This window comes from Jaculus jaculus, chromosome 4 (assembly GCF_020740685.1).
Source record: "Jaculus jaculus isolate mJacJac1 chromosome 4, mJacJac1.mat.Y.cur, whole genome shotgun sequence".
In the NCBI taxonomy this organism is placed as follows: domain Eukaryota; kingdom Metazoa; phylum Chordata; class Mammalia; order Rodentia; family Dipodidae; genus Jaculus; species Jaculus jaculus.
This window is the reverse complement of record NC_059105.1, coordinates 33,616,136-33,641,139: the sequence shown is the minus strand read 5'-3', so window position 1 is coordinate 33,641,139 and position 25,004 is coordinate 33,616,136. Positions and strand designations below refer to the sequence as shown.

General features: G+C 44.2%; 1 protein-coding gene across 1 annotated transcript in view; it reads left to right on the top strand.

Annotated features, from left to right (window-relative positions):
• The first annotated feature begins 4,819 nt into the window (after positions 1–4,819).
• Zdbf2 (zinc finger DBF-type containing 2) overlaps positions 4,820–25,004 on the top strand; it is a 36,010-nt gene continuing 15,825 nt past the window's right edge. The window contains 4 exon segments of the mRNA XM_045147092.1: positions 4,820–4,943; positions 5,970–6,062; positions 9,433–9,485; positions 11,340–11,442. Of these exon segments, the coding sequence (XP_045003027.1) occupies positions 11,383–11,442 (60 nt within the window). The 5' untranslated portion in view covers positions 4,820–4,943; positions 5,970–6,062; positions 9,433–9,485; positions 11,340–11,382.

Here is a 25,004-nt window from a genome sequence, read left to right as displayed (position 1 = left end):
TTGCTCTGATGTTTTCAGATAGTATCATATTGGAAGAGCAGTTCTGCACATCAAACTGTCGCACAATGGCTTCTTACTGTTCATTATTTTTGCATTTGTAGAAAGCACTCTTCAAGACTTAGCACTATGGTCAGGCGTGGTGGCACGCACCTTTAATCCTAGCAGAGGCAAGAGGATCGCTGTGAGTTCAAGGCCACCCTGAGACTACATAGTGAATTCCGGTCTGCGTGTGCTAGAGCGAGACCCTACTTGAAAAACCGAAAGAAGAAGAAGAAGGAAAAAAAAAGAGGCCGTTTCCCTAGATTCTTTATATGTTTATGCATATAAGGAAAATATAAACAAAATTGTTGAAGTTGTTACAAAACTTGACATTCAGCGCTCAGCTTTTGTGAGTCACTTGTTACCTCTGTCTGTCGTTGATGTCTGTGGTGCAGCAGTATTGGTGACGCATCCCATTTTAAGAGCTCTCCACTGTACAGTCCAGGATTTTCTTCCAGCGAGCAGACACTATCTATTCTGCAAATTCAAGCACTTTAAAAAAAATTAACCAGATAACAATGATTTCAGATGACACCCAAGCCTTTTCCCCTTCAATAGTGTTTTATTAGATTAAAGCTTTGGAGGAGGAGTAATTGCTGAGCAGTCACTAATAAAATAACCAAATTGTTGCAGGAGAGATGGCTCAGCCATTAAAGGCTCTTGCTTGCAAAGCTTGCCAGCCAGGGTGCAGTTCACATAAATCCACCAAAAATGTATGCAAAAAGTCGCACAGGCATCTAGTGTTTCCAATAGCAAGAGGCCCTGGGTGCACTCCCTCCACCCGCAACACGCACAAATTAAAAAAAAAAAAAAGTCTGATTCTCTGACTCCCGGTTTCCCTCCTCGGGGCTTTGAGAACCAAGTGATTAAACCACCCCTCGCGCACCAGCCAGAGCCCGCGACGTGCAACCACAGAGGAACTGGCAGATGCACACGACCGCTGCTTCCAGGGCGAGCCTGACAGCCTGGGCCAAGGAAGTGGAGACAGACACCCAGGATATTCAAAATGTACCAAAGCAGAAATCCAGAAGCTGCTGGGTGAGTCAACAGTAAAGTAGACGTAAAACACAGTCACCACAGCGCAGGGGATTTTGTGGAAGAGGGGGCGGAAAGATTGCCAGAGCCACAGGGTGGGAGGGAACGTCCAGAGGCATTCCCCTTCCCCGCAGCCTCACGGCTCAGAACCCGCAAGCCCACGATGAATGCCAGCAATCCCACCGAGGCGGGCACCCCGCAGCTGAATGGCGGCTGGGAGGCGGGAAATGACGGTACAAATACTTGATGTGTCCATACAAACTGTCTATTTAACTAAAAAAACCCCAAAAAACAACAACAAAAAAAACTGGTCTAGAGAGATGGCTCAGACCCTGGCCTGTAAAGCCTAATGACTTGGTTCAATTCCCCAGTATCCATGTAAAGCCAGTCGCACAAGGTGGCACATTCTTGCGGAGTATTCATGCGGTGGCTAGAGGTCCTGGTGTATCTATTCTCTCCCTCTCTCCTCGCAAATAAAATATTTAAAAATTAGCATACTCGATTTACCATTTTCAAAACAAAATAAATAACATAATGACCAAATCATTCAAGGTTGTGGATTTTTTTTTGGGGGGGGGCGTGGGTTGGAGAGGACTAAATTTATAGTTGTTTTTTTTTTTTTTTTTTTTTTTTTTTCTCGAGGTAGGGTCTCACTCTAGCCCAGGCTGACCTGGAATTCACTATGTAGTCTCAGGCTGGCCTCAAACTCAGAGCGATCCTCCTACCTCTGTCTCTTGACTGCTGGGATTAAAGGCATGCACCACCACCTCCGATATAGCTTTTAAAATTTTTTTATTTTATTTTAAATTTTGAGATAAGATTTTGTCATGTAGCTCAGGCTACATTATGATTCTCCTGCCTCAGGCTGCTGACTGGGGATTGCCAGCATATGCCCTCATGCCTAGGATTGTAGTTTAAGCAGGCATCTTTAATCCTTAGCCATAGCCTCTCCAGCCCAGGATTGCAGTTTGCTACTTGTAGTTCAAGTACAGATTCCCAATATGTGTCAAGAACTAATGTTCTTGGCGAGTAACCAGGAGTCTGGTAGCTTTTACCTCGTTCTAACAATCTCTATTCAAAGTGCTGGGGAATCATTTTGGTTCTAGAAAATTTCTTAAAAATATTTTTATTTGCTGAGAAAGAAGGGGAGAGGAGAGAGAGGAGAGGAGAAGCAAGAATGAATGGGGGCTGCTCGGGCCTCTTGCTGTTGCAAACAAGCTCCAGATGCCTGTGCCACTTTGTGCATCTTGCTTTATGTGGGCACTGGGGGACTGAACCCAGGGTGATAGGCTTTAAAAGCAAGTGCCTGTAACTGCCTAGCCATCTCCGAAGCCCTAGAAAAAATACGTTTAGAAAAATGTCCTTGAGCTGGGGCATGGTGGCTCACGCCTTCAATTCCAGCATTAGGGAGGCAGAGGTACAAGGATCACCGTTGAGTTGGAGGCCAACCTGGAATTACAGAGTTCCAGGTCAATCTGCGCTAGAGTGAGACCCTACCCCCCAAATGGCAGCAACAACAAAACCTAAGTTGCCTCTGTTTCCCTAGAAAATTTCTTTCAAGTTTTAGTGCTTCTAATGTGACAGTTCCCTTCCTCTAAAGTTGCCGGTTTCATTAAACAATGCACAGTGCACATTCGCGCTGGAACCATCTGAACAGCTGTACCCATCTTTTGTACGTGGAAGCTATACTGCCACCTGGCCAACAGCCTCAGGAGACCTGACTTTGTATGGTACATCGTGATTCCAGAGAATGAAATAGAGGAAAAGAAAATATGCCTGAGCTGAAACACATCGTCAGTGTTACGGGATAAAAGGATTTTCTTTGCTAATTCCAAGGCTGGGATGTGGAAAGTGATTGCCTTAAAAGAAATCCTCTCTGTCTTTCTCTCTCTCTCTCTCTCTCTCTCTCTCTCTCTCTCTCACACACACACACACACACACACACACATATAGTAAGCACTGGGAGTATAGCTCACAGACTAAAGCGCTTGCCGGCGTGTGTGAGTTACTCGGATGGGTACACAGCCAGGCAGTACCAACAGTGAAAAGCAAAGCAGCTCATTCTCAAGCCAAGATGGTTGTTGTTGTTGTTATTATTATTATTATTATTTTTAACCAAAAAGCCCACAGTTCTTTAGCCTGTTGCGGTGCTGCACACTCCAGCACTCAGCAGCCCGAGAGAAGCGGATCAGAAGGCTTCAGAAGTTCAAGGCCAACCTAGGTTACATAGAAGAAACCCTCCCATCAACAACAACAACAAAAAGCTTTCCGGTGGAGGAGGCTATCCATTCTAGATAACTGATCATCTTCCTTATCACAGATTGCAATCCTGTTTAGTGGTGTGATCGATTTACATTTGTGTCCCTCACAACTCTTTTTTTTTTTTTTTAAACTACTTGTTTTTGCCCACCACTGGTTAGGAGGTAAAGCAGTACATGTAATTGAATGAGAAGTTACATATATATTTGTTACTTTTCGTAACCCTTTCCTGTGCAGTTGTAGCTTTGAAGAAATCTCTCCTTTCAAGGAGCTTCAGTTTTCTCCTTTGTCAAGTGTGGGGGATTCTTTCGTGAGATTCATTGTACGTTTGCTCCGAGGTGCAAAGCAATATTGCAGCCTTCAATCCAGCGGCCCCCGGGGAGTCTGCGTTTGAGAGGGAAGGTGGTGGTGGTGGTGGTGGGGGGGGTGGGTGATGGACCTCAGTGCAGGGCCCGCGGGGCGCTCGGTTAACCCTTCCCGGGCCGCTCTCTCGCCCGCATTCACATGTTGCTTTGCCCCTGGTAAAGGCATTTTTCATGTGGCCATATGTATCTATGCATAGTTTGGTCTGATCCAGCCGTTCGCTAACGTCTGTGCCTAGCTGGGCTCCCAGTCTCGCCCGGCCCCCCTTCCCTGTCTCCACTCCCCCTCCGGGGGGGAGCGGGCTGGAGCGGGCGGCGGGGGGCGGGGCCGGGCGGAAGTGTGTTCTGGAAGGCCGGGGAGGGAAGGGGCTCGGGGGCCGGGCGGGGGCCGGGGGGCGGCGCCGGGCTCGTGCGTCATTCGGGGGCCCTGTTTTCGCACCTTCCCTGACGTCAAGCCCGCAGTGGGGCTGCGGCGCCGTGGCCGTCGCTGTGGCCAACCCGTGCCAGCCAGCGCGAAGTGCGGTCGTGCCAGCCTGGGAGAGAGCCCGCGTCTAGTGCGGACTCGCTCGGCGGCGGCTGCGGCTGCGGCGGCGGCGGCGGCGGCGGTTCCGGGCGTGGCAGCGGCAGCGGCAGCGGCCGGAGCGGCGACGGCTCGGGGGGTCCCGGGCAGAGCGGCGGAACGGAACGCAATCGTCGGGGAACGGCGTCCCGGCCGGCCCCGCGGTCCGCAGCGCGGCCCGGAAGGAATCGAGGCGGCCCCCGCGGAGGTGAGTGCCGCGGCGGGACGGCCCGAGGTCGGGGGGCGCGGGGGTGGGGACCGCCGCGGCTTGCAGCCCGCTCGCCGGGGCGGGCCGGGTCGCTCGGGGTCTCCGGCCGCCGGGGAGGGGCCGCGGACGGCTCCGGACTCCCGCGTTCCGTTCCGCGCCCTGCCCGGGCGGACCCAGCGTGGATGCGCGGTGTCCCGCGTCCTTCCCGCCCGGGCCCCGGCCGTCGGCGAAGGCGCTGCGCTGCGCTGCGCTGCACGCGTGCGGGGGCCGGGCGCGCGTGCAAAGGGTCGCTCTGCCGTCGTGCAACAGTTGTGTAAAATGTGGCCACGTACGCCTTCGCCCCGGCTGGCTCCCGGGAAGGCCCCCTTTCCCCTCCTGTGCTCGGTTATTTGACACGATCGAGGTCCAGGGCCCCCCCCCCCACCACCCGCGAGAGGAACGCCGCACGTACTAGGACGCAGGACGGTTTTGGTCCCCAAATGTAAATGTCGTTATTTGTGTGTTTTACTGCGGTTGCACACTCGGGGAGGGGGAGTGAGGGGGTGCGGCGAGGGTGGGGGAAGAAAGCCCACACTCTCCTCTACTGGGGTCTGTTAACAATTTCGAGTGTATTGTTCACGACCCCCACCTTTTTTTTTTTTTTTTTTTGCGAATGTGTAAGTTTATAGATGTGGTTTTATATGCTTGTTTTCTATAAGCGGGGTGTTTTCTGTTCTCACTTAATAACCTCGAGGACTTCTTCCCAGTTATCATTTGAAATCAAAGCATAGGAGGGTAGGAAGAAACTCGTTAAAGATTTGATTACGTATCACTGCAGTAGCCAGCCTATTGGCTGGAAGAAAGCTGAATTCAGGGTAGCAACCGGTTTCTATAAAATATTGTTTATTCTGCCAATTAATTCGGGGCGCTGTTAATCACCCTGCAATTTTCAACCAGCTAATAAGTTGTGAAATAAATATAATGGTTCATAATGCATTTTAAAAAAATGAGATAAGAACGTAGAAAATATCGGAATGCATTTTAACGGTATTTTTTTTTGAAACCTTACGTTTTTAAACTGTGTGCGTGTATGTGTGTGTGTGTGTGTGTGCTGGTTGTGATATAAAAATGGTATTGCTTCCTATGGTCTCATGCTAAATAAAAATTTGTAGTCACTAAAGTACTCAGCACTCGGAATAATGATGCAATTAAGTTAACCATTAGTTCTGTCTTTTTTGGCATAGATGACATTGCTTATTACACCAAATTTGGTTCATAATTATTTGTTTTTATTTAATCACTAAGTCAACTGGAATTTCTAAAAATACGGAAACGTTTTCTGGCTGTTAAAAGGTTGAAGCATAATTGGCTCACATTGACCCTGGAAGATAGACCTCCCGACTGACCGAGTCTGTTTGCCTCCTATCTTATGGTGATCTGGTATTTAGATGAGACAACACATAGAAGCTGTTGACAGGGTGCCTGGCTCAGATTAAGTGCTCACGGTTAGCTATTATTATTTTATTAGGACCAAATGGAGGTGTCCAGGATGCTTGTCGCCACCCCGCCACCCGGAAGCCAGCATAGTGTGGATAATCCAAAAGGAAAAAAAAAAGCAAAGGTGAAAATTAGTTGATAGTGTTATATGAAGGAACGGACACGAATTAAAATGGTCTTCCTATGTCGTTTGGCCATATTGTCTGGTAATCGCGTACTGCTAGATGGGTAATTTAGATTGTGTCTTTTTCTTTCTTAAAAAAATTTTTTTTTGAGAGAGGAGCTCACTAGTAGCCTAGGTTGGCCTCAAACTCATGACTCCCGTGTCAGTCTCCTAAGTGCAGCTCAGATTGTTTTAAAAGAATTTTTGAAAAAAGCAAAACAAAGCCTCGGGTATCTTGTATTGCCTTTTCTTATTTTTCTGTTAAGTTGATATTGCTTTTATTAGGCAATTGAAAAATATTTCCCATGAAAATTCTGGAATTTGCTAGCTCTTATTACAGTGCCACAGTTGGCTTGAAATCACATGACAACTCCAAACCACCCCAACAGCATTTTTATGCCTGTTTCTTTACCCAGGACACATCTCAGATGTGCAAGAAATAATTCTTACAAAATAAAAAAAGCATTTCAAGTAGTGCACATATCTGTTCACCACCATAGATAGATTGGCTTATGCAATTTTTAGTGATACATAATCTAGTGAAGTGCGATAAACATTGTTGTTTAAAAACAGAATTATAATTTTTATGAAAAATAAATTGAATGCTTCAGATGCAAAAAAAGGCTTTTCTTATAAAAACGTTAAGGGATGTGATGGCTGAAAGGGGCTTGGAGAAACTTGTCAATGGTCATCTCGCATTTGGAGCCATTAGGTTCATGTGCTGCACTAGAGCAGTCAAAAGGGAAGCTTCGTGAGAGTGAAAATTACATGATTTGTGAAAAGCATAATTTGGAATTCAATTCTTAGCTTGCTTACAAAATGCTATGCAAACCCCGGTGAAGCAGAAAATCGAAACCTGACCTTAAATGTGTACATTTATGTGTTTAAAACGTCAACATTATGTGTAAATGTATTTTAAAAATTACTGAGTCACCAAGCACTGGTGCTTGTCTTGTTGGATAAGAGGGGTCACTGATAAAATGACTCAGCAGCTGTTAAACATTCTGTGTGGGAATCACATGTAATTTCATGAAAACGTTCTTATGTTATGTGTTTAAGGAAAGGGGAATAGAGTGAATGTAAAGTGCCATTTTATTTTTATTAAAGTATGGTTAGCTCTTTTTGCTATGAGACAAATGGTAATTGCAGACGGCAGGATATCAGGTGATGTTTATATTATTTCTTGGTCTTTACAATTTTATTATAATAAGTATGTCTTAAAAATAAAAGTTATTTTTTCAGGAAAAAAAGTAAAATGGGTATTTTCCTTTCATAAGCCAGCCTATAAGAGACTATAAGGAATATTGATTGTTTGAATTTAGATATTTTGAATGTTAACTAATTATCCAGTGTCTTAGGAAATGGTGCTGAGTAATTTAACAGTTATATTCCTTATCCTTTAAGTAGAAGGGAACTGTTATTCTAGGATTTCCTTAAAGTACTCCTGAATATGCCTCTTTCCTCCCCAAAAGTTCCATACTCTAAAGGCATGTCTAAATTCCTTAGTCTGGTGTTGAACCCAGCCATGACAAAATTCAACCTGCTTCTCCTGTTCACTGCCCATACATTCAAGCCAAACCTTAGGTTCAGCTGACCTTGCTGATACATGATCTCCAGATTACTTATGCCTGCTTGCCTTTTGTGCCTATGTTTGTTACTTAAGACTGTCTTTTTTCCTAACCCCCGTATAAGCAAATTCTATGCATTTACCAAAATTTCATCAAAAAACCATATCCACTTCGACATCGTTGCCCACTCCAGCTAAAGCTGTACGTGTGAAAACAAACAGTAAACCATTATCATTACCACATTATTGTTGTTTATCGTTGTGGTGATTACCGTGGCAGCAGTGGTGGTGCCCTCGCGGTCTCCTGTATGTCAGGCAAGTGTTCTACCATTGAGCTGAACCCTCAGCTGTACCACACATACTATTCTTACCTACACAAGTTCCACTTCACACTTGTGCATTGGTTTTCCAGTTCCATTTTCCGCTTCTTGATGACAAGAACGCTTGTCTCATTTTTTGTCTCATAACACTCGTAGAACAGAGTCCTGCACATAACTGGTTCATTTTTCAAAAATTTAATTTTATTTTTTACAACTGAAATTTTTTTATTTTTTATTTATTTATTTTTTTGGTACCATTGTTAGCTTCCTCCCTGTCCTCCCCCCTCTGCAGGGACCCTCCTTGTTGGGGAATATAGGTCGTGCATTGTGGTGATAATTTTTATGTTTATGTAATGCATTTTTAAATTTTTAATTTTTTACATTGACTTATAGAAATTTAGGTACTATTCATTTTGGCATTTTCAAACACAATTTGTTTTTGTTGATTCCTGTCCCCACTTCCTACCCCCAGTCTTCCTCTCCCTGCTAGCATTTCAGCAGGACAGAAAAGGAAATTTGCAGGAAAATGGATGGATGTGGAAAGAATCATATTAAGTGAGGTGTATCACTCAGATCAAAAGTGCATGTTCAACATGTCCAGCCGGGCATGCTGGCGCACGCCTTTAATCCCAGCATTTGGGAGGCTAAGGTAGGAGAATCACTGAATTGGAAGCCACCCTGAGACTACAGAGTGAATTCCAGGTCAGCCTGGGCTTAGAGGCATACCCTACCTCAAAACAGACAAACAAACAAACAAACGAAAACAAACAGCATGTTCTGTCTGATAAGTGGGTCTTAAAAATCTAATAAAAAGTGTGTCTTTATAAGAGGCAAATGTGGACAGAACTTGTAACAGGTGTACTTTGAGTAAGGAGCAGTATCACTGGCTTTGAGACTAAGTGTTGGAATTTTTCCTTTTAGTCAGTGGTCCTGGATACGGGTCAACACTTTGCCCTTAATGAAGAGGAACAAAAAAAGCCTGATCGGTCTGCTTAATTGCCCACGGGTACAGACGAATGGTAAAGAATTGACAGTAGTTTTAATTAAAATAATATGGTAGCTGTAAGATGGGTCATTAGTCCAGGACCCAGAGTTAATTTCATGTATATATTTCTTTATTTCTCATGACGCTTAACTGGTTTGAGAGCATTTTGTCCTTAACCCTGCCGGAGGCGCAGCTGTGCCTCACGTTCTTTTGCAGCTGCTGTTCCTGGAACCCAGAGATGTGAAGTGCTTGGTGGGCCACACGGCCACCAGCCATGTTGTGATGTTCAGTGATGCTAGGCTGTAGAGTACTTTGTGTTCAAAAGTTAGTATTTTCTTCTGTTATTGGGAACAATTATGTCACTTTTCCAACTTCAGTATGACTGGGGATACTTATTTGGTCAATTGTAGACACTTGAGGGACTTCAATTAAAAAAAAAATGTTTATTTTAATTTGCAGATGCTTCCCAGGACGAATACTGCTGATGAGATACCTGCTCCTTTCTGCTAAAGGTAAATTAATTGTTACTTTATTAAAATAAATCAGGTTCTAGTAGAATTCACTTCTTATACAAAGACCCACTCACTCATGCAAAGTAGTATGATCTTAGACACTGAAAATAACCATCCTTTTAATACTTAAGAGTTTTAGTAGTTCATAGAAGTGGACATTTTAATTGTACATCATATATACAAGTGCCTGCCCCTCCCCCTACTCCAGGGAGGTTAGATTTGTAAATTTCATGTGGGATCCTGGCATGTGAAATTTGAAAACATGCTTCTGATTTGTTGTAACTGATTATGTCAAGAAAAATTGACATAAAGGCCATGAGGTTTGGAATTTAATATTTTTGGGTGTGATATTAGATTCATTTTCATTTTGCCATGAATTTAATGAACATTTAAATTTTATGTTGAATAAATCATTAAAGAGTTTGATATTTTATTATTTTTAAAATTGAGATTTAAGCCCTGAGGGTCCTTTAGTCTACAATTGTCTTGTCTGTAACTATAACTTTATAAGCTTTGTTTCATTTTCTGGTTTTAGATTAAGAAATAACTAAATAAATGGGGGGAAAGATCTAGTTTTAAGTAATTTCATATATATATTATTTCAGATGCTGGTTTAATTGATTTATTTTCCTCTTAAATGTGGGAAATGAGAAATTCAAAGGTTCTCAATAAAAATTGATAGGTAAGTTCATGTTATGATGACTGTTTGATTTGGTGAAGCTTTTATATTCTCATTTGATTGATTTTATTAATTAGGCATTTTACATTGCAGGATACTGTTATTTGAAAGTACCAGTGTAACAGAGGCAGGCTTGTTGGCACAATCCTGAGTCCCAGTGATTAAGGGAGGGGCTGAGGATTAGCAGCTCACGGCCAGTCTTGGCTATATGATGCGTCTCCGTTTCAATCCCTGTTTCCCCAGTATTCCCCAGTATCACAACACATTATATAGATCATTCTGTCACATATTTTCTGACATCAGTATTGTTCACAATAATTGGAATAAAAACTTGGAAAAATGATTTGCAGTTCTAATTTTAGTTTAACAAAGTACCAAGAACACTGCTTTGAGTTTAGTCTTTTACTTACACTAACCGTGATTCACACACATACCATGTTGATAGTGTCAGCTTGTAAATTGGTTGTGTGTCAGAATTACTAGGGAATCTTTTAAAATTCTGAAATCTAGGCTCAACTCAGAATTCTGAGGATTGACTAGCATCAGCCTTGTTTGGGGTACTGCAGAGGGTAGTGTTGCAGGGTTGTAGTTTGAGGTCGGCACAAGCTAGGAAACCATCTCTATGTCAAGAAACCTCAAAAGACTAGTGGGGAAAATTCCCAGTGTTTATGTGCTTTATACAAGTGTTAGAAAAAGTCTTGTGGTTCAGAGGTTAACTTAACTGTTACTCATATTTTGAGCAAATTTGCTATATCTATTTTGTCAGTTGAGAGCAAAAACGGCCATATCATCCTGATAGAGATTTAGATGTTAATTTCACAAGAGTTAAAATAATCTGGAAATATTTTTATAGAAACATGGGAAATTAATGCGTCTTCTAAGAGTTCTTACCAAATTAGTTCCTAATCAATCATGATTTATCAGGAAATTGATCATTGTTATCATCTTCAAATTTTGATAAAAACATAATCAGTGACTTGAGTCTACTTTTTTCCCCCCCAAGTACTGTTAGAAATGGATGAGAGTGAATATTCGAAATGGAGGTGATTTCTAGACCAATCTGGGGTACATAGCAAGTTCTAGGTCAGCCTGGCTATATAGTGAACCCTGTCTCAGCAAACAAAAAGGAGTGGGATTTTGAGCTACTTTTTTTTTGCACTTTTATTTTTTTGCAGTGAGCAATCGAGGTCAGCCACCATCGGATTTGGCCAATTAAAGATGCCCAAGAGACAAGGCTACTGCAGTTACTGCCACATGCAGTACTCTAACCTGGAGCAGGTGAGAGGTCCACTGACTGCTGACATGTCAGAGCACCTGGCATTGTACTGATTGCATTCACTCAAAGGAGAGGGCATTTTCAGAACTTACTAGCCCACAAAATTTCCAAGAATATAATCAAATTTCTTTTTGCATGGGGATAAAAATATAACTAACCACATAATTTTAGTAATAATATGCTAGATTATGATTAAATTTCTGAGAAAAATAAAACAGGAGTAGAAATACTATTTTACTAGAGTGGCCAGGTAAGTAAGGATTTTTAAGCGACTTTTTTTTTTTGAGGCAGGATCACACTCTAACCCAGGCTGACCTGGAACTCATTCTGTAGCCCAGGCTGTGCTTGGATCCTTCTACCTCAGCTTCTGAATGCTGATATTAAAGGTGTGTGCCACCACACTCCATTTCAGTGACATTTTAGTTGAGATTTGAAAGGAGTCCAGTGCGACATTAACAAAACTGTGGTGCAAGAGTTTGCAGGAAGAGACCAGGGAAGCCCTGTGGTAGGAGAGGGAATGTCAGGAGGACAGGGAAGCCCTGTGGTAGGAGAGGGAATGTCAGGAGGACAGGGAAGCCCTGTGGTAGGAGAGGGAATGTCAGGAGGACAGGGAAGCCCTGTGGTAGGAGAGGGAATGTCAGGAGGACAGGGAAGCCTGTGGTCGGAGAGGGAATGTCAGGAAGACAGGGAAGCCCTGTGGTCGGAGAGGGAATGTCAGGAGGACAGGGAAGCCCTGTGGTAGGAGAGGGAATGTCAGGAGGACAGGGAAGCCCTGTGGTCGGAGAGGGAATGTCAGGAGGACAGGGAAGCCTTGTGGTCGGAGAGGGAATGTCAGGAGGACAGGGAAGCCCTGTGGTAGGAGAGGGAATGTCAGGAGGACAGGGAAGCCTGTGGTCGGAGAGGGAATGTCAGGAGGACAGGGAAGCCCTGTGGTCGGAGAGGGAATGTCAGGAGGACAGGGAAGCCCTGTGGTAGGAGAGGGAATGTCAGGAGGACAGGGAAGCCCTGTGGTAGGAGAGGGGATGTCAAGAGGACAGGAAACCCTGTGGTAAGAGAGGGAATGTCAGGAGGACAGGGAAGCCTTGTGGTCGGAGAGGGAATGTCAGGAGGACAGGGAAGCCCTGTGGTAGGAGAGGGAATGTCAGGAGGACAGGGAAGCCCTGTGGTAGGAGAGGGAATGTCAGGAGGACAGGGAAGCCCTGTGGTAGGAGAGGGAATGTCAGGAGGACAGGGAAGCCCTGTGGTCGGAGAGGGAATGTCAGGAGGACAGGGAAGCCCTGTGGTAGGAGAGGGAATGTCAGGAGGACAGGGAAGCCCTGTGGTCGGAGAGGGAATGTCAGGAGGACAGGGAAGCCCTGTGGTAGGAGAGGGAATTTCAGGAGGACAGGGAAGCCCTGTGGTAGGAGAGGGAATTTCAGGAGGACAGGGAAGCCCTGTGGTAGGAGAGGGAATGTCAGGAGGACAGGGAAGCCCTGTGGTAGGAGAGGGGATGTCAAGAGGACAGGGAAGCCCTGTGGTAGGAGAGGGAATTTCAGGAGGACAGGGAAGCCCTGTGGTAGGAGAGGGAATGTCAGGAGGACAGGGAAGCCCTGTGGTAGGAGAGGGGATGTCAGGAGGACAGGGAAACCCTGTGGCAGGAGAGGGAATGCTAGGAGGACAGGGAAACCCTGTGGTAGGAGAGGGAATGTCAGGAGGACAGGGAAGCCCTGTGGCAGGAGAGGGTATGTCAGGAGGACAGGGAAGCCCTGTGGTAGGAGAGGGAATGTCAGGAGGACAGGGAAGCCCTGTGGTCGGAGAGGGAATGTCAGGAGGACAGGGAAGCCCTGTGGTCGGAGAGGGAATGTCAGGAGGACAGGGAAGCCCTGTGGTCGGAGAGGGAATGTCAGGAGGACAGGAAACCCTGTGGTAGGAGAGGGAATGTCAGGAGGACAGGGAAGCCCTGTGGTCGGAGAGGGAATGTCAGGAGGACAGGGAAGCCCTGTGGTAAGAGAGGGAATTTCAGGAGGACAGGGAAGCCCTGTGGTCGGAGAGGGAATGTCAGGAGGACAGGGAAGCCCTGTGGTAGGAGAGGGGATGTCAGGAGGACAGGGAAACCCTGTGGCAGGAGAGGGAATGTCAGGAGGACAGGGAAGCCCTGTGGTCGGAGAGGGAATGTCAGGAGGACAGGGAAGCCCTGTGGTCGGAGAGGGAATGTCAGGAGGACAGGGAAGCCCTGTGGACAGAGAGGGAATGTCAGAAGGACAGGGAAGCCCTGTGGCAGGAGAGGGAATGTCAGGAGGACAGGGAAGCCCTGTGGTCGGAGAGGTAATGTCAGGAGGACAGGGAAGCCCTGTGGTCGGAGAGGGGATGTCAGGAGGACAGGGAAACCCTGTGGCAGGAGAGGGGATGTCAGGAGGACAGGGAAACCCTGTGGCAGGAGAGGGAATGTCAGGAGGACAGGGAAGCCCTGTGGTAGGAGAGGGAATGTCAGGAGGACAGGGAAGCCCTGTGGCAGGAGAGGGTATGTCAGGAGGACAGGGAAGCCCTGTGGTAGGAGAGGGAATGTCAGGAGGACAGGGAAGCCCTGTGGTCGGAGAGGGAATGTCAGGAGGACAGGGAAGCCCTGTGGTAGGAGAGGGAATTTCAGGAGGACAGGGAAGCCCTGTGGTCGGAGAGGGAATGTCAGGAGGACAGGAAACCCTGTGGCAGGAGAGGGAATGTCAGGAGGACAGGGAAACCCTGTGGCAGGAGAGGGAATGTCAGGAGGACAGGGAAGCCCTGTGGTCGGAGAGGGAATGTCAGGAGGACAGGGAAGCCCTGTGGCCGGAGAGGGAATGTCAGGAGGACAGGGAAGCCCTGTGGCAGGAGAGGGAATGTCAGGAGGACAGGGAAGCCCTGTGGTCGGAGAGGGAATGTCAGGAGGACAGGGAAGCCCTGTGGTAGGAGAGGGAATGTCAGGAGGACAGGGAAGCCCTGTGGTCGGAGAGGGAATGTCAGGAGGACAGGAAACCCTGTGGTAGGAGAGGGAATGTCAGGAGGACAGGGAAGCCCTGTGGTCGGAGAGGGAATTTCAGGAGGACAGGGAAGCCCTGTGGTCGGAGAGGGAATGTCAGGAGGACAGGGAAGCCCTGTGGTAGGAGAGGGGATGTCAGGAGGACAGGGAAACCCTGTGGCAGGAGAGGGAATGTCAGGAGGACAGGGAAGCCCTGTGGTCGGAGAGGGAATGTCAGGAGGACAGGGAAGCCCTGTGGCCGGAGAGGGAATGTCAGGAGGACAGGGAAGCCCTGTGGCAGGAGAGGGAATGTCAGGAGGACAGGGAAGCCCTGTGGTCGGAGAGGGAATGTCAGGAGGACAGGGAAGCCCTGTGGTAGGAGAGGGAATGTCAGGAGGACAGGGAAGCCCTGTGGTAGGAGAGGGAATGTCAGGAGGACAGGGAAACCCTGTGGTAGGAGAGGGAATGTCAGGAGGACAGGGAAGCCCTGTGGTAGGAGAGGGAATTTCAGGAGGACAGGGAAGCCCTGTGGTCGGAGAGGGAATGTCAGGAGGACAGGGAAGCCCTGTGGTAGGAGAGGGGATGTCAGGAGGACAGGGAAACCCTGTGGCAGGAGAGGGAATGTCAGGAGGACAGGGAAGCCCTGTGGTCGGAGAGGGAATGTCAGGAGGACAGGGAAGCCCTGTGGTCGGAAAGGGAATGTCAGGAGGACAGGGAAGCCCTGTGGCAGGAGAGGGAATGTCAGGAGGACAGGGAAGCCCTGTGGTCGGAGAGGGAATGTCAGGAGGACAGGGAAGCCCTGTGGTCGGAGAGGGAATGTCAGGAGGACAGGGAAGCCCTGTGGTCGGAGAGGGAATGTCAGGAGGACAGGAAGCCCTGTGGTAGGAGAGGGAATGTCAGGAGGACAGGGAAGCCCTGTGGTCGGAGAGGGGATGTCAGGAGGACAGGGAAGCCCTGTGGTCGGAGAGGGAATGTCAGGAGGACAGGGAAGCCCTGTGGTCGGAGAGGGAATGTCAGGAGGACAGGGAAGCCCTGTGGTAAGAGAGGGAATGTCAGGAGGACAGGGAAGCCCTGTGGTAGGAGAGGGGATGTCAGGAGGGCAGGGAAGCCCTGTGGTCGGAGAGGGGATGTCAGGAGGACAGGGAAGCCCTGTGGTCGGACAGGGAAGCCCTGTGGTGGGACAGGGGATGTCATAAGGACAGTGTGACTGCAGTGGTGGACTTCCGAGAAGGGTGTGAGTACTAGGTGAGGATGGAGGAGTCAGTCTGTAACACCTTGCAGCTTAAGGTAAGATCTTTGGGTTTTATCAATCCCAGAGTTTTAGTAGAAGCATGAAATCTTGTAATGTTTGCTTAGATGGATTATTTCCCCTACTGTTGGATAGAGTAGTTGGTGTGTAGATTTTTTTATGCTTATTTTTCATTGTAATATAATTCTTACACCATAAAATTTATAAAGTATCATGCAGAGAGCGTTAGTGATGTGCAAACTGGTATACTGTCTTATTGCACAATATTGCATCACTCTGAAAGATAGCCGTATACCCGTTAAACAATGGCTGTGTACTCCCTTCAGTCCCAAACCTTTGGCAACTGCTAATGCACTTTTGTTTCAGTGGATTGGCTGCCCCTGACTACAAATGAAGCAATGCTGTGTGACCTTTTCTTTCTGACTTCTTATTTAGTGTATTTTCAAGGTCCATTCATGTCATAGCATGGATTACTGCCTCATTCTTTCTATGGCTAAATATTACTCCATTGTAAAGAAAGTAACCATATATATTTTGCTTATTCATCCAACAATTAGTGGGTGTTTAGGTTGTTTTTACTTTTTTTGGCTACCATAAATTTTGCTGCTATGGATATTCATGTATAAGCTTTTGTGTGGACATACCTTTTCAGTTCTCTTGGGTATATATATATGTAGAAGTGGAATTGTTGGGTCATATGGTAACTTTAATTTTTTTGCAGAACTGCCTCACTGTTTTCCAAAGTGGTTCTACTATTTTATGTTGCCACCAGCAATGCATGAGGGTTCCAGTCTCTCCTCATTCTTGCTAACACAACTTCCTTTTAAAAAAATTGGACATTTTAGTGGCTGTAACGTGTGCCTCATTGTGACTTTGATTTGCATTCTCAGTTCACCAAGCATGTCTCCATGTTTATTGGCTGTTTGTGTGTCTTCTTTGGACAAATGCCTATTTAATCCTTTGCTAGCTTTTTAATTGATTTGTCTTTCACTGTTGAGTTGTAGCTTTTATGATGGGTTCTAGACCTTTATAAAATGATGTGATTTGTAAGTCCTCTCTCCTGTTCTGTGGTTGTCGTTCTACTTCTTGATAACATGCTTTGATGTCTAGAAGTCTGAAGTTCTGCTAGGTGTGTAAAAGCTTGCTTAGAACTCCAGGGCTTCAGAGGTGGAGGAAGGAAGGTTGCAAGTTTCAGGCCAGCCTGGGATCCTTAGTAAGAACTTGTCAGAAAAAAAAAAGTTTTAATTTTGCTATCGTGAAATCTTTGTTTTTGACAGTTTCTTACTATGTAGTCCAGGCTGCCCTGAGATGTGCAGTCCTCTTGTTTCAGCCTTCCAGGTGCTGGTAGCACAGGTGCACCCCACAGTGCCCAGCTACATTATTTCTTTTCTTTTTTTGTGTTCCTTATGTTAGGAGGATCGTTTAGTGCAAAGTTAAAAAGATTTATGACTGTTTTCCTCCATGAGCTTCATAGTTGCTCTCAAAGTGCAGTCTTCCTTATAGTGAGTTACTGTCTGTGTCCGGTGGGAGGTGGGAGGAACACAGTAGCCCCACACTGTGTGGTGAGGAGACTAGTTGTGCCCACTGAATTGTCTTGATATCTGCTGGAAATCAGCTAACTACAAATGCACAAATTTATTTCTTCACTCTGAATTCTAACCCATTGGTCTCTGTCTTGTTTTCTGATGCTAGTGCCACAGTCTTTAAAAATGAGCTTTTGCAAATGCAGAGTGGTGCATGCATCTGGAGTTCATTTGCAGTGTCTAGAATCTCTGGCGTATCCATATTCATTCATTCCTTCTCTCTCCTTATAACTAAATAAAATATTTCAAAATGAGCTTTTAATTGGCATGTGATAATTGTCTATATTTACCAGATATAGTATGATGTTTAGCATGTTTGTACAGTGTGTGGTGGTCAGATCAAAGTAATTGGCCTCCCATTCACCTCAGATACTTATCATTTTCCTATACTGAGAACATTCTTCCTGCTATGTGTTTGGAAATATACAATTAATTATTAATTTTTTAAAGATTATTTATTTATTTGAGAGTGACAGAGAGAGAAAGAGGCACATAGAGAGCAAGAGAAAGAATGTGCGTGCCAGGGCTTTCAGCCACTGCAAATGAACTCCAGATGCATGCGCCCCCTTGTGCATCTGGCTAACGTGGGTCCTGGGGAATCGAGCCTCGGGCTGGGGTCCTTAGACTTCACAGGCAAGTGCTTAACTGCTATGCCATCTCTCCAGCCCCAGTTAGTTATTATTGACCATAGTTATTCTACTGTGCTACAGAACATTAGAAATTACTGTACCTACCTACCTTTACTTCTATACCTGGTAGTCACCCTTCATCCCTGTCTTCTTAAGGTTTGGTAATCATTATTCTACCTTTGAACTTACAGATAAGAGGCTATTCAGTGTTTACTTTTCTGTGTCTGACAAATTTCACTTAACATAATGCCCTCCTGTTCCTTGTTGTTATTACAAATGACAAGATTTTATTCTTCATGGCTGAATAATATTGTTCTCTCTCTCTAGCATATTTTTGTGAGGCACTCATCTATCTATAGACACCTAAGTTGATTCTGTTTGACTGTTTGAAATAATGCTGCAGTAAATATCAGAGTGCTTCCTCAGTATCCTGATTTCATGTCCTTTGGTTTATAAATTAGCATTTTATCTTCCTGATTAGATGATAGTTCTAATTCTAGTTTTCTGAGGACCCTTTCTACCATTTTCCATAAGGACTGCCCTACTTTACATTCCTATGTGCAGTGTGGGAGCACTCCCTTTTCTCCACATCTTTACAAACATCTATTATTTTTTAATATTCTTGGTAATAGCCATTCTTACAAGAATGTGGTTTTGATTTATATTTGCCCAATGATTAGTAATATTGAATATTTTTAAATATATTTGTTTGCCATTTGTGTATTGTTTTTAGAAAATGTTTACTCTGGGTCTGGAGAGATGGCTTAGCAGTGCTTGCTTGCAAGGTCTGAGTGCCTGAGTTTTATTCCCTAGTACCCATGTAAAGTCAGTTGCACAAAGTGGCATATACACATGAAATTTCCCTGCAGTGGCAAGAGGCCCCTATGTGCCCATTCTCTCCCTGCCCCACATTTCTCCTTGCAAATAAATAAATAAAAATAATAAAAAGTAAGAAAATGAAACCTAGCATGGTGGTGTACACCATTAATTCCAGCACTTGGGAGGCAGAGGTGGGAGTATTGCTGTGAGTTTGAGGCCACCCTGGGACTACAAAGTGAATTCCAGGTCAGCCTGGGCTACAGAGTGAGACCCTACCTTGATAAACTAAACCAAAACAAAACAAAAAAAGAAAATGCCTACTACTCAGGTTATTTGCCCATTATTAAATCAAATTATTATTATTTACTGTGGAGTTGAGTCTTTTAAAATTAATCTCTTGCCTGGCTTGACATGGTAGCACACACACCTGCTCAGTACTAGGGAAGTATAATCAGCGGGAACAGGAGTTCAAGGCTGGCCTTGGTTACATAGTGAGTTTGAGGCCAGCCTGGACTATATGAGACCCTATCTCAAAAAACAAAGTTAAGCTGGGTGTGGTGGCACACGCCTTTTGTCCCCGCACTGGGGAGGCAGCGGTAGTAGGATCAAAGGCCACCCTGAGACTACATAGTGAATTCCAGGTCAGCCTGGGCTAGAGTGAAACCCTACCTCAAAAGCCAAAGAAAACAAAACAACAACAACAACAAAAGCTAAAAATCTCTTGTTAGAAAAAATAGATGAAATGTATTTTCTCCTATTCTGTAGGATGGGCCCTGACTCTACTGTGATTTGTCATGGTCCCATTTGCCCACTTCACTTTGGTTGCCTGGGGATCATACCCCAGAAATTTTCACACAGACCAGTGTTCTAAAGTTGTTCCAGGTAGTTGAACTGCAGATGCATGCGCCCCCTGTGCATCTGGCTAATGTGGGTCCTGGGGAATCGAGCCTCGAACTGGGGTCCTTTGGCTCTACAGGTAGTGGTTAACCACTGAGCCATCTCTCCAGCCCCAATACCTAATTTTTTATGAAGCAGGGTCTCACTAAAGCCCAGGCTGGCTTTGACTCATGGGGATACTCCTGTCTTAGCCTCCTAAGTGCTGAGATTAAAGGTATGAGCTACCACATTTGACTTTCATCAGGAAGAGATGTTGGATTTTGTCACATGCCTTTTTTTTTGCATGTGTTAAGGTTATACTTGTTTTATTTTTTAGTTTATGGATATGATGTATTATGTTGATTGATGTATATATATTGAACCATCCTTGCATTACTGAGATAAATCCCACTTTTTCTTGGTGTATGATCTCTTTCTCTCTCTCTCTCTCTTTTTTTTTTTTTTTTTTTTGAGATAAGGGCTTGCTGTAGCACAGGCTGATCTGGAATTCACTATGTAGTTTCAGGGTGGCTTTGAACTCACGTTGATCCACCTAATTCTGCCCTTCTGATTGCTGGGATTAAAGGTGTATACCACCACACCTGGCCTGTTAGCATTTGTATAGAGAATTTTTGTATCTGATTATCAGGGAATACTGGTATGTAAAAGACTTGATAAAAATTATCTTGGATCTGTTTGGTCTTAGGTTTTTGTTTCCTGCAGCATTTTCTAATCTTACTTCTTACTTGGTTTACTCCGATTTTCTGTTATGGTTTAGTTTGGTAGTTTGTATGTATAAAACATATCTAGATTTTCCAATTTATTGGCTTATAATAGTTCATAATCTCTAATCATCTTTTGCATTCCTGAAATAACAGTTGCATTGCCCCCCTTTTTATCCCTGATTATCTTTGTCTCTTCTCTCTCTTTTCCTCCTCATCTTGGGTGTTGCTTTACTACTTAGCTACATTTCCAGTCTTCTTTTTAATATGTGTGTGTATAAGTTTTAATCTCTATTTTTATCCTGAACTCTATGTTCCTTATTTTCTTGTGTTATATTGATATTTTGCCTAATTAATTAAAAAATTGTATTTATATTTATGTGTATTTGGGCATGCATGACACTGCATGTATTTGAAGGTCAGAGGACAGCTTTGAGGTCGTTCTGTTCCACCTTCTTTGAGATAGGGTCTCTTGCTGTTGCAAATGATCTGCCAGACTGCATACTGTGAGACTAGCTAACCCTCAGTTTTCATTTTCTGCTCTCTACTTCTATTGTCATAGTCATTTTGAGATCACAGTTGCGAGTATCACTTTGACCGTAGTGACCTCCTTCTTCCACGTAGGCACACTTCCTAAAGGCATCACAGCCTCCAAGATGGCACCACAAGCTACACCTGAGCTACATGAGCCTGTGGGGGCCAGTCCAGAGTCAAGCTATAACAGAAATGGCACCTGGCTAAAGATGAGTCCTATGTAGCCTGGGTTCTTTCTGTGGGGCAAGGCAGTGGTGTGGGAACTCAGCTACTCCCCAGATTGAGCTCGGGACCTACAAAGCTACAGGTTTCTTTCTCTATAGCATGGTTAGGGTAGCTGGGGACTTTCCTTGCCATATAAAGGCCCTCCATCTTGTTTGAGGGTTGATATTAATGGGGCAGTAGATTCTTTGAGCTTAGCTGTTTTCTACTATAGTTTGGGTTTTAAAAATATTTACTTTTTTAAATTTGCAAACAGAGAGAGGCAGAGACGAGAGACAGACAGTGAGAGAGAATGGGTGCACCATAGCATCTAGCCACTGCAAACCAACTCTAGATGCATCTGCCACTTTGTGAATCTAGCTTTATATGGGTTCTGGAGATTGAACCCAGGTTGTTAGGCTTTGTGGACAAGCGCCTTAACCACCAAGCAATCTCTCCAGTTCTAGTTTGGATTTAAATTGTCTAAAAGCCTGTGTACTGCAGGCTTGATCTCCAGCTTGGTGTTCTTGGAAGGTGGTGGACCTAGTGGATAGTCTTTTGGTCACAAAGGCATGTCCTTGAAAGGAATAATAAGACCCCAACTCCTTCCTCTTTATTATTTTACATCTGGGCTTTTAAAAAAAGATTTATTTTTATTTATTTATTAGAGATAAAGGGAGTTGGGAGAGAGAGAGAGAGAGAATGGGCACACCAGGGTCTCTAGCCACTGCAAATGAATGCCAGACCTGTGTGCCACCATGTGCATCTGGCTTATGTAGGACCTGGAGAATCAAACCTGGGTTCTTAGGCTTTGTAGGCATGCATCTTAAACACTAAGCCACCTCTCCAGCCCTACATCTGTGTTTTGATGTAGGCTTTTACCTCAATGCCACATGCTCAAAACTGGATCAACTAGTTATGGACTGTAACCTCCAAAACTGTAAGCCCAGAGTATATTCTCCCTTTTTTTTTTTTTTTTTGGTTTTTCGAGGTAGGGTCTCACTTTGGTCCAGGCTGACCTGGAATAAACTCTGTAGTCTCAGGGTGGCCTTGAACTCAAGGCGATCCTCCTACCTCTGCCTCCCAAGTGCTGGGATTAAAGGTGTACGCCACCACGCCTGGCTATTCTCCCTTTTTATAAGTTGATCTGACATAACTTGTTAGTGTAAACAACTGGCTAGCTTATCTTGTTTACAAGTCCATCAGAAGAGTCAGGTTTCATAATATCCCTGCCTTTATCTTCCTCCTTCTGGAGCTCTGCCTCACCCACTAGTGAAATAGTTGTAGGCCCCCCACCCCTCTTTCTTCCTTTCCTTCCTCCCTTAGTTTGGGTACCTGTAGTTAGTCACCTTGCTGACATCACTCTCATAGTCTTGAATATTTGTCACTTTGAAAAATACTTCTATTATGGCTGGACATGGTGTCGCATGCCTTTAATCCCAGCATTTGGGAGGCAGGAATAGGAGGATCACCATGAGTTCAAGGTCACCCCGAAACTACATAGTGAATTCCAGGTCAGCCTGAGCTAGAGAGAGAGACTACCTCAAAAAAAAACCCAAAAAGTAAAAAATAAAAAAAATCTATTTATTGGCAAGGAGAGAGAGAAGGGAGTATGGGCATGTCAGGAAAATGCATTCCAGATGCTTGCACTACTTTATGCATTTGGCTCTTACATGGGTACTGGGTAATTAAACTTAGACTGGCAGGCTTTGTAAGCATGTGCCTTTAACTGCTGAGCCATCAACTTACCCCAGATTATTGTCACTTGTATTGAGTTTTGAAATGTTGACATTGGAATCCTGCAATATTGTTCCTCTTTTATCAGGATTGTTTTGATCACACTGGTCCCTTGTATTTACACCTTCATTTTATAGTCACTGTCAATTTCTGTAGAAAGGCAATCCTTCTGACTTGGATTGTGTTCAACCTTCAGATGAATTTGAGAAGTATCCATCTTACTATTAAATCTTCTAATCCATGAACATGGTATATATATTTCCAGTCTTAGAAAGCTTTAAAGCTTTTTGCATTTTCCCCATGTACAAGTTTTGCACTGCTTAATGTTAAATTTATTCATAAGTATTTTTTATGCTCTTGCTTTCTTAAATTCATTTTGTATTTTTTCACTATAAACCTACAACATAGAGATCTTATATTATGCAAACTTGCTGTTGTGGTCAGCTTTACGTTGCTGGTAGAAAATACCTGACAAAGAGCAGCTTGTGGGAGGAAAAGGTTTATTTTGGCTTACTTTCTCAAGGGGAACCTCCATGATGGCAGGGGAAAATGATGGCATGAGCAGAGGTTGGACATCACCTCCTGACCAACATCACATAGACAACAGCAGCAGGAGAGTGCCCAGCACTGGCAAGGGGAAGCTGGCTATACCGTCCATAAAGCCCTCTCCTAACAATACACTGTTTCCAGGCGGCTTTTGTTCCCAAATTGCTACCAGCTGAGGACCTAGCATTCAGAACACCTAAGTTTATGGGGGACACTTGAAACAAACCACTACATTTGCTAAACTTGTGGATTAGTTCTGACACTTTTTTGCACAATTCTGTAAGAGAATGCTTGGATTTTGTTTTTGTATGTAAGATCATGTTATGTATTGATAGTTTTACTATTTCTTTTCTTGCCTAATTTCCTTTACTTCAACCTACAAAACAATCAATGGAAGTGTTGCAAATGGACATCCTTGTCTCTTGATCTTAGGGATAAAACTCTCATTCTATTGCCATTAAATATAGTGCTAGGTCATGTTGATTAAGTATGACCTGGTTGTCTTCTATTCTGAGCATGTTGAGTATTTATTGTGAAAGGAGGTGGCTTTGTCACATGCTCTTCTACTCTGTTAGACAATTCTGAATTTTTAAGAAAGTATTAATATAGATTACTGTTTTAACTTAGGTTGTCACAATAAAATAGGTGGCTTAAACAGCCTAAATTTATTTCTTATGGTCCCAAAGGCTAAGAAATCCCTTATCAAGGTGCAAAGATGATTTCTTTGATGAAGACTATTTGTCTCATCTGTAGATAGGTACCTTCTCAATGTGTCTTCACTTGTTGCAGTGAGAAGATGACCTCTCTCTTTCTTTCTCTCCTTTTCAAGGCAGGTTCTCACTCTAGTCCAGGCTGACCTGGAATTCACTATGTAGTCTCAGGGTGGCCTCAAACTCACAGCAATCCTCCTACCTCTGCTTCCAGAGTGCTGGGATCAAAGTCATGCGCCACCACACCCAGCTGTTAACTCTCTTTTATAAGTTCACTGACCCAATTAGGACTCCATGCTTTTGGTTTCACTTAACTATAATTACTTTCTAAAAACAAAATCTAGATATAGTCATATTTGGGGTTAGAACTTCAGCATACTGATTTTGGTTGGCTACCGAGCAATCTATACTTTATAGATTCTATAGTATAGATTGATTTTTGGATGTATATCTTACACTTCTTAGAGTTTACTTGGTTATGGTGTCTAATACTTTTTACATGTTGCTGAATTTTGATGTATTTGTCACGAATGTTGGTTTGTGGCTTTCTTTTATTGCAATGTCTTTGTGTGGTTTTGGTATTGGTATAATACCAGTTTTATAGACTGAATGAGTCGTAGTCCCTTCTCATTTGTTGGAAGAGTTCGTGAAGCATTGTGTATGGAGATTTTCACACATGTGTTTATGGAAATAGCAGCTACTGTTCCTGCCCAGAGTCGTTACTTCCCGTCGTCTTGAGGGTCTAAGCTGTAGCTCTGTCATGGGTGAAATGGTACACAATTCTGTTTTGGCTTTATAAATGCTGAACTGTTTTATCTTAGATGATATCTAAGATAAGTGTACAGTATGTACAAACTGTGTGGTGGCATTTGTCTTGTTGAATAGAAATCACTTGATTTCATTCTATAAAAAGTTTTTTTTGTGTGATTTTTTTTTTATACTTCTGTCATTTTTCAAAGAAAACCTTTTTAATGCTGGTCATACACA